This window comes from Mesoplodon densirostris, chromosome 2 (assembly GCF_025265405.1).
Source record: "Mesoplodon densirostris isolate mMesDen1 chromosome 2, mMesDen1 primary haplotype, whole genome shotgun sequence".
NCBI lineage: Eukaryota > Metazoa > Chordata > Mammalia > Artiodactyla > Ziphiidae > Mesoplodon > Mesoplodon densirostris.
Window position 1 is genome coordinate 128,438,802 of NC_082662.1, and position 13,513 is coordinate 128,452,314.

Consider the following 13,513-nt stretch of genomic DNA (forward strand, 5'->3'; position numbering starts at 1 on the left):
ATAGAAATGTACCTGAATTTCCTTGTGGAATTAATTGTCTGGCAACTGAATTGTCTATTTTTAACTTACTTGTTTTCATACTGCTGCTTGGATTGCAATGCCACAAGCAAACCACATGTTTTATCTTTAGTCATTCTTTTATTTTTTATAAAATGTATCTATTTTCTTATAAGGATCACACATTGGTAATATTATTTTTGTCCTTCTAAAAGTAATGTCTCTGAATGTGATGGTGAAGAATGGTAAGTGGAATCATTATGTCCAGAACATTGCTTACATATTGAGGTCATGTTTCTTTCTTCATTTGAGCACCTGTTCTCCTTTGGAAGTTTACTTGTTTTCATAGATATTTCAGATATTTCATCCTCCTTACTTGATAAGGAAGTTTATATTTTTTTCTATCTCTCTCTATATGTACATTGAACATGCATATCCATCTCCATTTGATTTCAGTTCTTTTGTACTTTGATGATTTCTGGATCCAAGTTGGAAAAAATATGGACCTAGCCATGCAAGGTCCATCTCTTAACTGCTTTGCTATCTTTTGCCACTGCGCTGCTTATCTTGCATCTCCTATTGGTAACTGAATGCTACGTTTATAATCAGAATTATTTCTCTTCTGTGACATTTGCCATTCTTTTTCATCCAGACTATGATCTGCCTTCTGATTTCCATGGAATAATACAAGTGGCAATTACTATACTTCTTCAAGTGCTAGAAGCTTCCAAATATTTTGAATTTTCTCTTATTTTTCTTATTAGGGTGCAGCATAGATGCCAAGCAAGTTGAGGAACAATCTGCAGCTGCAAATGAAGAAGTACTTTTTCCTTTCTGTAGGGAACCAAGTTATTTTGAAATCCCTACGAAAGAATTTCAGCAACCATCACAAATAACAGAGAGCACTACTCATGAAATCTCAACAAAAGACACACCAAGTTCTCATACAACAGGTGCAGGGCATGCTTCATTTACCATTGAATTTGATGACAGTACCCCAGGGAAAGTAACTATTAGAGATCATGTGACAAAATTTACTTCTGATCAGCGCCACAAATCAAAGAAGTGTTCTCCTGGAACACAAGACCTGCCAGGGATTCAAACTGGAATGATGGCACCAGAAAACAAAGTAGCTGACTGGCTGGCACAGAACAACCCTCCTCAGATGGTATGGGAAAGATCAGAAGAGGATTCCAAAAGTATTAAAAGTGATGTTCCAGTTTACTTAAAAAGGTTGAAAGGTAAAGTGAATTGATCATTTAGAACTTGCTATTTTATGGTAAAGTTCAGTCTTCACAGTTACCAGCCTATTATTAGATAAATAACTATATGGTATAAAGCTTCTGCATTTTTGAAGGTTTATATTTGATTTTAAAGCTCAAAAGCCAGCCAAACTGCCCACATCCAACTTACTCATTCAAAACAGTCTGCCTTCATTTTCTTGCCAAAACCAGATTGGTTTTGTAAATTTGTATTTATGCCATTAAATATGTTTCTTTTTCTTATGGAAATAAAAGATTCATTCATTTCACCAGTGGAATTCCCTAGAAAGCAGTTCTCATCATTTTCTTGACTTCAGGAAAAGATATATTTAATTCTGTTCTTCTCTATTATGTGCTTCCTGTAAAATAGCAGTATGTAGATTTTGAAAGTTTTAAGCCATTGGATAATGGGATGACAGTTCTACTTTGGTAATATAGTCACATTGTTGGTAGAGTGTTTCAAACTCTTCTCAGGTTACTCATGTCATGAAACAAAATTTTTTTTTGTTTAGAGATATTGGGAATTAATTGAATTAAGAATTTTTTCACTAGTAAGACTTTTATAAAAATTGTAGTTGAAGGTTTATTTGTGAAGTAATTATTATATATGTTTTATTAGTATAATAGTTGATGAAAGTTAGTAAAATCTTTCTTTATACCTGTACATCGAAGTATCAACTGATCATTTTTTTTCCATTGATTTTGCTAATTTAATTAATTTAGAATTTTCTGAATACAGTTTTATGTTACTCTGTCTTAATTTTATTCAACAAGCTGTCTGTAAGGGAAAAGATTGCATGTTAATCTGACCATTCTGTTACTATACAAAAAGTTAAAGAGCTTTAAAAGAACACTTGTTGAGGTCAGAGATTATATATTACTTGCCTTATATCTCTTTCCTGGGGCTTGAGTATGTGATAGGTACTCAGTAATTTGAATAAACAATGAATGACTTCACTATAATTGACAAGACTGACCCTGGTTTAACCTGTACTTTATGGCTTGGGATTCTATTCAGCTAATGAAGAAATACCTATTTCTGATTTATTTCTAAGGCATTTCAGGATAGTGAGATAGTGTGATTACCTAATTCTTTGTCAGGGCCTATTTCTATATTTAATTATAATCATAAGCAGTTACCTGGCATATGAACTTTTAACATGTGATTGTTGTCTTTACTCCTACTAGATAATAGCAAATATATAATTGAGACCTATACCTGTATTGATATATATAGGTTAAAGCTCACAAATGAAAGCTACCCATTTGTAAATTGATCATTTTTATGAATTGGATAAAATAATACTGATATCCTCTAATATAAAAAGTAGTGTGAACTTTGAAAATTTAGAAATGACATCGTCTTTTTTAGACCACCCTTAATAAATGTACAAAAATGAGCTAAAATATCCTTTTAAAAGACACCATTAAAAAGTACCTTTATGGGACTTCCCTGGAGTTCCAGTGTTTAAGACTCCATGCTTCCACTGCAGGGGGCACGGGTTCCATCCCTGCTGGGGGAACTAAGATCCCGCATGCCACTCAGTGTGGCCAGAAAAAAAAAAAAAGAAAACAAATGAAAAACAAAAAACTCTTATTACACCCTTTTATTATAACTGTACTTTAATAATAGACTTTCAGCAACTGTTTAGTCAAAAACTTGAAAGTAGGCAAAACAAAACAACTTTGCTCCTGCAAGAGTGACGTGCACGCGCTTTGGGACAGTTAAAGAAAATAATGTTCACAAAACCCATACAATTTTACCCTTTAGGAGAGTTGCAGCTTTTTTTTGGCCACAACTCCTGACTAGGTACAGCTAATCTACCCTTAAAAATACTGAAAAAACTTCAACATATTAATGACTGATTAATAATAGACAAAACAGAAAGAATCTTGTTAAGAACAGTTCCAAGTGATTTTTTTTTTTGTTAAGTAAGAACAGAAATTGCAGTTCTGATCAGATGTGTTATCTTGTATAACACTGAGAAATGCAAAAAGAATAATAATTTTTGAAAAAAGAAAATGGCTAATCTATAGAGAATTTTTAACCCAAAACTTAAAGAAAAGATACTGAAAGGACCTGATGCTAACTAAGTGCCAACTGTTTGTATGGTGTTACAAGAACTAAATTCTGTAAAGATGACATTTTCATATTGTATATGTGTGTGATATGGGTTATCTGGTCTTACTACACATGAAATATGGGAGTTTAGTTATTTACAGCTCTCACAAACTGGATTCCTTTTCAGTGCATCCAGTGCAACATGAAATAGGTTGTACAATGTCCTGTTTTTAGTGAGTTTTGTATTTGAACTAGCAAATATCTGCATTCCACCTGTCTATCCATGATTCCTAGCTTAATTACCAAGGCACGAATTCCATTAATTAAATTAAACACCATTTTTTTCCTTTCAGATTGCATTTTCAGTAGTTGCTAGTTTGAAGAAAGATTTTCAGATTTAGTCCTGGAAGTATTGGAATACATGTGGTTGACTAGAGTAATTTATAGCTTTCTTCTAAAGAGCTATCATTTAAGCCCTCATTTGTGATTCAGCCCTCATTTGTGATTCAATCTAAAACATGCATAGAATAGCTCTTGACTTTCCATTAAATTCATGCTATAATAATATAATAATTGTCATTTGATTATTTCTTCTAGTGTACTTATTATTTAGATAATAAGAATTCTAAATCAGTGAAACATCAAGTAATTTTCGTAAAGTTTCACATTTAATCCCTAATAGAACTATGAAGGGTAACAAAAAAACCTCTGGTAGGAAGCTGATGTTTTCAAAATTCAACTACGGTATTCTAACTTGACTCTATATGTTTAACAGAGAAGACATATTTTTATCTAGTTATATTTAGCACCATGCCATTTGTCTGGTAGATTTATGTAGGATTTCATAGACTGCACTTTTCCATGCTAGGCCTTTTAGCATGCTTTATTTAACTCGCTGAAGCCACCAGAGTTTAAATGAGCACACATGCAAAATTGCGAAAATTCTCATAGCTAGAAAGAGGTTTGTAAAGAATTGTACAATAAATGGTGGAAACTACAAATTTGCATTTTTATATTAAAAAGGCAAGGTATGCTATACTTTTGGAAGTTTTGAACGTCACTGAAAGTTAAGTTTCATCACTTTTTTTTATGGCATTTGCATTCTCTTTTCCTATGTAGTGATAAGCACTTCAGTGGGATCACACTTTTTTCTGTCTTTTTCTCTCTAATGCTAAAAATAAATTTTTGATTGCTTAAATAAAGTATAAGGTTTAAAGGCAGGATTAATGTTTAATGTTATAAATACAGAGTGTCACAGAGATATAGCATTGCTTATCTGTTAAGGCATTGGTGAACCATTATAAAGTTAAAATTTGGATAAAGAAAAGTAATCCTATTCAGTTGTTTATAAAGGACTCATTGTTGGTTGATAAAATTTGAATGTAAGCATTGCAATTGAGGGAAGTTTGCAGAGCCTGTTACTGAAAAGAACATATGACTTTTGATTGAAAAGGGGAAGGGGGCCAAACAAGCAGCACTTTTGTATGTGCTTCTAATTTTCTACATGGGATTTTTTCCTTCTCTATTATGTGGTTTCTTTTTTGTGTCCAGGAAATAAACATGATGATGGTACACAAAGCGACTCAGAAAATGCTGGGGCTCACAGGCGCTCTAGCAAACGTGCAACTCTTGAGGAACACTTAAGGCGCCACCATTCAGAACAGAAAAAGCTACAGAAGACCCAGGCTACTGAAAAGCATCAAGACCAAGCTGTTGTAAGTCAAACTGCTTTTATGATTGCATTCTTTGATGAAGACAATCCCAGAAAAAGAAGGTCCTATTCTTTTACTCACAGTACGGGAATCTTGTGTCAGGAAACTACTTATTCAGCACCACATACAAAACTTGAAAAAACAAAATCTCCAACAGCAGATGCCAAAGTGGTTTCTTTGTCTTTACAGACTAGCTCTGCGCACCACCGAGGGGGGCATGGTGTTCCACATGGGAAATTGTTAAAACAGAAATCAGAGGAGCCATCGGTGTCAATTCCCTTCCTACAAACTGCATTATTAAGAAGTTCAGGGAGTCTGGGGCACAGACCAAGCCAGGAGATGGATAAAATGTTAAAAAATCAAGCTACTTCTGCTGCTTCTGAAAAGGATAATGATGATGACCAAAGTGACAAGGGTACTTATACCATTGAGTTAGAGAATCCCAACAGTGAGGAAGTGGAAGCAAGAAAAATGATTGACAAGGTAAATAATTGAAATTTGGGTATGATGTTAGTTTTCTCGTGGTGTATTACTATTGGAAATTACTAGAGAGTATAAAATGTTTTCATGTAGTCAGTATTTTGAAACTTTAGGATTTTGTTAGGGAACTGCAAGACTAACAATAAGACCCAAATGCTTTCTGATTTTATTCTGCTTATATTCTGAATTTGCCCGAGTTTCATATGTAAAGTCCTGTACGTATAAGCTGGTTGGACCTTTTAAAGTTGTGTAAATTTAAGATTGACTTTTCAAATGCTATACTTTGGCCATTCTCACTTTGCATTTATTTAAAAACTAAAAATCAAAACCAGATTGCTATGACTCTGTTAATATAAACATGAACATTAACTGATAATAAACAAAGGTTTCCTGCCTACTAATTTTGGAAGCAGATGAAAATACATATGTTTTAATCAATTTTGTTCTTTTTCCTTAGTTTCTTCTCTTACTTTCTATTCAGTGCTGTCTGTGGTGATAGAAAAGTGTATAAAAACAAAATCAGTGTGTTTATGATACTCTGAGTTTAACCAAGTGTATACCTAGTCATGATGATTATTTACATTTCAGATTTGTTTTTTGATGTTATTGGTTAATGTGTATAATGATTGTTGTATGGTTTAAAGAGTAGTTTTGCTCCCAGTAATGGAAGGTTGACTTTAGAATCAGCTGTATATTTTATCCGCTGGAAGATAGAAACATAAATTTGGCTAAACATTAATCCCTTGTTCAAGTTCTTATTACTCAGCACGTGAGCAGCATTAGCATCATTAGGGAGCTTGTTAGAAATACAAAATCTCAGGCCCATCTTAAACATACTGAATCAGAATCTGCTTAAAAGCAGGTTTCATATGCACATTAACATTTGAGATGCACTAGTTCACATGATGAGTTTACAGAGTGGTCTTTTAGAGAGAAGACGAGGTAAATAACCCTTTGGGATACAGGAAAATTATTAGGACTTATGTTTACTTTTTTTATATATATAAATTTATTTATTTTATTTATTTTTGGCTGCATTGGGTTTTCATTTCTGCACGTGGGCCTTCTCTAGTAGCGGCGAGCAGGGGTTACTCTTGGTTGCAGTGCGCGGGCTTCTCATTGCAGTGGCTTCTCCTGTTGTGGGGCACGGGCTCTAGGCGCACAGGCTTCAGTAGTTGTTGCACGTGGGCTCAGTAGTTATGGCTCGCAGGCTCTAGAGCACAGGCTCAGTAGTTGTGGCACGTGGGCTTAGTTGCTCCGCAGCATGTGAGATCTTCCCGGGCCAGGGCTCGAACCCATGTCCCCTGCATTGGCAAGTGGATTCTTAACCACTCTGCCACCAGGGAAGCCCTGGATTTATGTTTACTTTTTTTTTTTTTAATTAATTAATTTATTTTTGGCTGCGTTGGGTCTTTGTTGCTGCCCACGGGCTTTCTCTAGTTGTGGTGAGCAGGGGCTACTCTTTGTTGTGCGCAGGCTTCTCATTACTGTGGCTTCTCTTGTTGCGGAGCACGGGCTCTAGAGCGCAGGCTCAGTAGTTGTGGCGCATGGGCTTAGTTGCTCCGTGACATGTGGGATCTTCCCAGACCAGGGCTCAAACCCGGGTCCCCTGCATTGGCAGGCAGATTCTTAACCACTGTGCCACCAGGGAAGCCCTATGTTTACTTTTAATTTCATAGTTTTTATTTCTATTTAGGAGCGTGTTCTATAGTGTATGTACGTAATTTCTAGTATCCATTTATTGAGGAGCACATGATCAAAATTTTTTACTGTTGGGGTACAGACTTCCAAACTTTTAGAGAACCATTAATTTAGGAAATAGATGTTATGAAAATTGTTAATAAGCAAAATAAAGCAACTAAGAAACAGATAAAGTGATTTTTCTGATTATATTAAAGGAAACCTAAAAACACGGTGGTAGCAATAGAAAATGACTCTTGGTGATTTCGAATTATTTTCATCATTGGGAATCAATAATGACATTTCTTTCAGATTATTTTAAAGTTTATAATTTTTCCTCTGGTTATTGAGAACAAGTATAGTGTTATTTAAAATACTGTCAAATAGAGAATAAAAGGATAGGTTTTGGAAAAAAAAGAATGCTAAGAAGTTTTAAAATTCAGATTAATATTAATTTTATCCTATTATAGCTTTGTTCGGTTTATGGATACTTCATTCATAGTTATTGATGTTTTCTCTATTAAAAGATCTTACAGTGAGGGGGTTATATTGTAGTATTTAAGAACGTGAACACTTGTAGGCAGACAGATGTGAGATTAAGTGCAAACCCTACATGTACTAGATAAAGTACATTGAGTAAACTCGAGTAAACTAACCTCTTTAAGCCTGTATTTATTTTTTTAATAAACTGGAGGAGATTTCACTAGGTTATGAAAAGAATTCAGTAAAATATATAAAAGTCTTATTACAATGCCTATCTTACAGTGAAAGGTCTATAAATGTTAGCTATGTTATTACCCTTACTAGGAGTTTCCACATATGAATCTCTACACTAGGTATTGATTAATCCTGAAAAGTTCCTCAGCATTGAAAGGGCCAAATCTGAGGTTCAAGTGGAAGGTACAGTGCGAGGGAATAGCCTGGCCAGAATAGCAGAAAGCCAAGAAAGAAGTCACTGTTGCAGATGAGACTCTTTAAAAGTAAACTGCTGGATAGAGAGAGGGACCACAAAACCTGGTGTATACCTGCTATCTATAATTATCATAAGCATCTTTTTTTCATTTTCAAAAAGAGCCCCAGTTTCAATGACAAATTATATGGTCACACTATGGATAAAGGAAACCAAGATTTTAAAGCAGGATTCATTTAAGGGAATAATGTCAGGATGTGACTAAGTAGGTAATTCAGAGTCATTCTTGGTTTGTATAAACCAGAAAACAAAGCTAAGACCATAAGTCTAGGGGAAAACAAGAATCACTACATTATCTTGTGAATACCAAAGAAAAAGAGCTGAGATTCTACTAGCTGTGGTTAAAGCTAGAGGTTAGATTCATGCTAACTAAAGTCAGGCTCTGGGGAAACAAATGTCTGAAGAAGATGAGGTAACCTGTGGGCATGAAGAAAACAAAGACCAAAAATAGTCAGAATCAAGGCATAAGAAGGACTTTGGGAGGATGGGAGTAGATTCAAGCATCATATCAAATTGCTTGGGTAAGCTCTGTCATCCATTTTCTCCCTTTTGAAGTTAGGGTGTGTGGGATGGAAGTTGGGACCATCAGCTGTTGTCCATCTGAATTTAATTGTTGTTTGGTCCTGAAAAAATGTGGTCTCTTTCCCTTTTTACTCCCTTATTTGAGAGCTGGTTTATTTCATTAATTTATACTTTTATCAACCTTTATTCAACATGAACCATGTGCCAGGCTTTGTGTTAGGAGAGAGAGATTGAAATTGAAAAGACAGGGTTCTTCCCCTCAATAACTAAGTATTTGGAGGGACAGAAATACACAAGTAAAAACATATGAATTAAAAATGGTATGATGAATGCTTTGATAAACAAACTGTTCAAGGAAGGGTACCCAATAGTTTACATGAGGGGATCTCAGGTTAAATATCTTTTCCTCAGAGAAGTCTTTAGCTATCCAATCTAAGAAAACCTCCCCTAGTCACTGTCAAAGCAGCTTGTTTCATTTTAATCATAAGCTTTGTAACCAGTTGATAGTTTCCCATTTATTTATTTGCCTCCCCACTCCCCTATAACACACACACGCGCGTGCATCTGCACACAAGAATATAAACTTCATGACTGCAGGAACCTAGTGCCTGGTATATAAAATGTCCTCAATAAATATTGAATTTAATTGCCAACTGAGCTCATTTTGAAACATGTGGAATTAATCCTTTAACAGGTATGGTCAAGGAGGGTTTTCCAAAAATATGGAGCAACCTTTTCAAAAGCACAGGAGGGTAGAGGACTTGTTCAGAGGACCACAGTTACTTTTAGAGAGATGAGATTGGACTAGATCTTGAAGGCCCCTACATATCGTACTCAGAACTTTAGATTTTTTAATGCTAAAGGCAGTGGTGAATCATTGAAAACTTTAAAATCTGGCAGTGATGTGCAAATCACTGTTGTAAGTGTGAAGAATGGATTGAAAATTAGAAAGGCTGGAAGAAGAGAAGACAATTAAAAAGCTGCTGACATATCCAGTAGTCAGTTGGATATAAAGGTCTGGATCTTAGGAAAGATATAAAGGTCTGGGCTAAAATAACAGTTTTGGAATTATAAGAGAGTAGATGTGAATGCAAAATAATAGATGAGATCACTTGGAAAGAATGTATAGCCTGAGAAGAAGCAAATATGGAATTCTTAGCAACACCAGTATGGGTGGACAAAGGAATAAGAGTGAATAAAGGAGGATCAAACAGAGGACTAAGAGAAAACCAAAAGGAAATAGTATCTTGGAATCAAAAACTCACTTACTCAAAAAGTGAGTAAGCAGCAGTGTTACATGATACACTGATATTAAATATAAGTACTAGAATGCCTTTTCAGTTCTTCCCCAAAATGCATTGTATTTCTGGGTCTAGAGAAGATAAGCAGAACATATATTTCCATCTGAACTCAGGAGAAGTTGCATACTGTTAAAATAGGATCTCTTTAAAGAGGTGATCAAGCTGAAATCCTATTATCTTTTTCAGTCCTGGTTGTACTGTTAGGTAGTTAAAAGGTGCTGAGATATCCACACCTCAACCCCCAAGTTATGGGATTACAGCATTTTGGTTTGTACTTTTGTGTTGTGTGTTTGTCAGTAGATAAACTTATTTTATGCTTTGTCCCCAAATTTACCTTTTATAATATTAACACAAATGTCTGTTATTTATAAAGAACTCTTAAGTTTTACATCTAAGCTTACATGGGGATGCGCTATAATAAGAAAGTGCTGTTAACTGCCTGGATTAAAGGTAATTATCTTCCATTGCAATGATAATCTCCCCTAGACCTCCCTCCTTTGACTTCCCGATGATACCTAGAGAACCCATCATAGTACCAGTTTCTTTCCCCACTCCTTCGTCCACAGTACTGCTGAGGGAAGAGGAGGATGTTGTCAGGGCTGCTTCATAGCCTTTCAAGCTAAATGAGAAACAGTTGTAGTGAAAACAGAAAGCTAAATATTAAATGAAAAGAGAAAAATTGGTCATTGCAGAGGGCTTGAGGTTCTCTTGAAAAAGTGTTTCTCTTCTCCATAAATTTCATACCATAGACCAGTTCTTCCAGATACTTCTCCTTTCCTGAGTTTTGACTCCCCAAATACCTCTTATTAGCATATTCGCTCCCCTCATGGGGCCTTGTATCTATCAGTGCTGATTCTATAGGCAGCAGGTGGTAGGGAAAAATCCAGAACCAAGAGAACTATAAGAAGACTGGAAACCTGGAATGAAGAACATCTACAGTGGTGCGTCAGCCCAGAGGAAGTCCGTGCTGAGAACCTAGATCCAGGTTTAAGCAGTTTGGAATGGAGATATTCCAAACTCAAGTTCACAGCAAGATTTTACATTAGGTCCAAGTCAGAGCCAGGGAACTATGATAAACCAGAGTCAGAATCTAGGTAGAGAGTGCCAGTTAGAACACAGAGGAAGGAGGCATGTTCAAAGTCCACTCAAACACCCAATCAAGATGTATGGGAACTAAAGGATAAGAGATCAAATAAGAGCTTGAGTCATAAGAGAGGACATTGATAACAGAGGCTGCATTGGGGTTTTGACTTAACATTTTTTTCTACTTCCTGTCAATCCAGAAATAATCTCAGTTAATGGGCCGAAGCAAATAGTGGTTCTTAACAGGTAAATTATGACAGCTTGATTTTTCTTCCTCTTATACTAATCTTCTTTCTTGCGGTCTCTTCACTGAACAATTTTTTAAAAAATTTTCTATCAGGAGAATTTACTTTTGGTCACTCTGATTGATGCTCCTCTCCCCTTCTTAGCACCCCCATGTTCTTCTTAGGTATAGGAAACCCTATCCTGCTATATTAATTCTCAAAGCTTCATAAGGGAACCCTTACCTATTTTTCAGTCAAAAGCTTAACATTTAATAGGTTTACCCCTGTTTTCCTTTCTCTATTATTATATGAGATCTTATTTATTTTCCTGCTTTTAAGGGGCTTTCCACTTACTGTGCCCTAGTCTAATGAGCTCTTCCCTGTGTGGTGGTTTTGTTTTGTTTTGTTTTTCCATGCCTACTTCCTTCTCATAATTTACTTTCAGAGGCTTTCTTTAACCACCCTACCTAAAATAGCCCTAGCATTCCCCTCTTACTACCATGTTTGATTTTCTTTATAGAACTTACCTCTAGCTAGTTTATTTTCTTTCTGTCCTTTCTAGAATGATCTTATTTGCCTTGACCATTTCTGTATGTCTTGTGCCTTGAACAGTGCCTGGTAGTAGTAGTAGACACTCAATATCTGTTGAATGAATGAATGAGAAAGAAAAATTTTTGACATGCTTTTTTCATTTTTATCAATATTTGTATGTGGTTAGCTATATATTAGCTAAATTATTTCATTGAATTTGTAGATTGGTTAAATCCAATCAGGCCTCCACAAACAGGTTTTCCTGTATTTTACGTGCTGAAACTAGTTTATATCTTGATTTCAAAGTAACTTGTTAAAATGTATAATTTAAAACCTTGTATGTTTTATAAGCTTCTCTTTGTACTAAGAAACATGATTTCTTGTACTAAGAAACATGGTTGTGTCAGAAGAAATGTATAAGTTTCAGGGGAATTGCCTTGATTAGTAGAAAACTAGAGATACCTTTGCATTTCTAGTGGTACCTACCTAACGACTTAGTGCTTAAGAATCTTTTTGGCAAGGAAAGGAAGGGTAAGATGGTCATTGATGAGCAGTCAGATTTTAGGGATGAAAGAAAAGAATTCATGACAGTGAAATAAGCCATAAAGAGGAGAGAAATCGGACATTTTAACTATAGAAGCATTAGAATAGACCTGAGTGTGATTTGAGTATACAGAAGGAGGAGCTAATAGAAAAACAATGGTAAACAGTGTTGGAAAGGGAAGAGATTGTGGCTGTAAGACTCCTAAGGAATGGGAAGAATCAAGGATGTAGGATAGATTTTGGGAGGGGACAAAGATTTACCCAGACAGGTGAAAAGGAAGAAGGTAAGTCCAGATAGTGCCGTTTTTAAAAAACTGAGGTAAAATTCACATGACATTTACCATGTTAGCCATTTAAAGTGTGCAGTCTATTGATTTTTAGTACATTCACGGTGTTATGCAACCATCAGCACTGTCTAATTCCTGGACATTTTCATCACCCTAAAAAGAAATCCCATACCTATTAAGCAGTCACTTCAGATTCCTCCGTCCCCCAGCTCCTGGAAACCACTAATCTACTTTCTGCATCAGTGGATTAGCTTATTCTGGCCACGTCATATAAATGGAATCTCATAGTATGTGGCCTTTCATGACTTGCTGCTTTTCACTTAGCATATCTTTTCAAGGTTCATCCGTGCTATAGCATGCATCAACACTTCATTCCTTTTTATGACTGAATAATATACCATTGTGTGGATATACCACACTTTATTTATCCATTCATCCATTAAGAGACATTTGGGTTGTTTCTACCTTTTGGCTATTGTGGGTAATGCTACATGAGCATGCATATACATGTGTTTATTTGTATACCATGATAAATTATAAAATATCTCTCCTACCCCCATTCTGAACTCCTTTTTTTCTAACAATTTTGTCTGAATTTTCAATTTAGAAGTTGATTAAAAATATGTTACAAAAATAACAATGTTAAACATTCAGAACCATTTATTCCACTGAAATTGTGGGACTTTGCATTTTTAAAATGAAATTAGATTTTCATGGAAAATTACAAGTTAAAAAAAATTCTCCTCTTAAATCTTCCTGATTTTGTTCCCTGATGTTAGCGGCTAGCATTCTGCATAGTTCTTGAACTATTTATATGTGAAGTGATTTCCATAAACCATGAGAACCTCTACTATTGATT

General features: G+C 35.3%; 1 protein-coding gene across 7 annotated transcripts in view; it reads left to right on the plus strand.

Moving 5' to 3' along the window:
* Positions 1 to 13,513, plus strand: part of CEP170 (centrosomal protein 170) — a 137,994-nt gene that overhangs the window by 82,948 nt on the left and 41,533 nt on the right. For all 7 annotated transcript variants that reach the window (XM_060090906.1, XM_060090908.1, XM_060090910.1 and 4 more), the window contains exons 8-10: positions 762 to 1,238; positions 4,873 to 5,036; positions 5,223 to 5,516. In XM_060090906.1, coding sequence (XP_059946889.1) covers positions 762 to 1,238; positions 4,873 to 5,036; positions 5,223 to 5,516 — 935 coding nt within the window. The remainder of the gene's footprint in view (positions 1 to 761; positions 1,239 to 4,872; positions 5,037 to 5,222; positions 5,517 to 13,513) is intronic.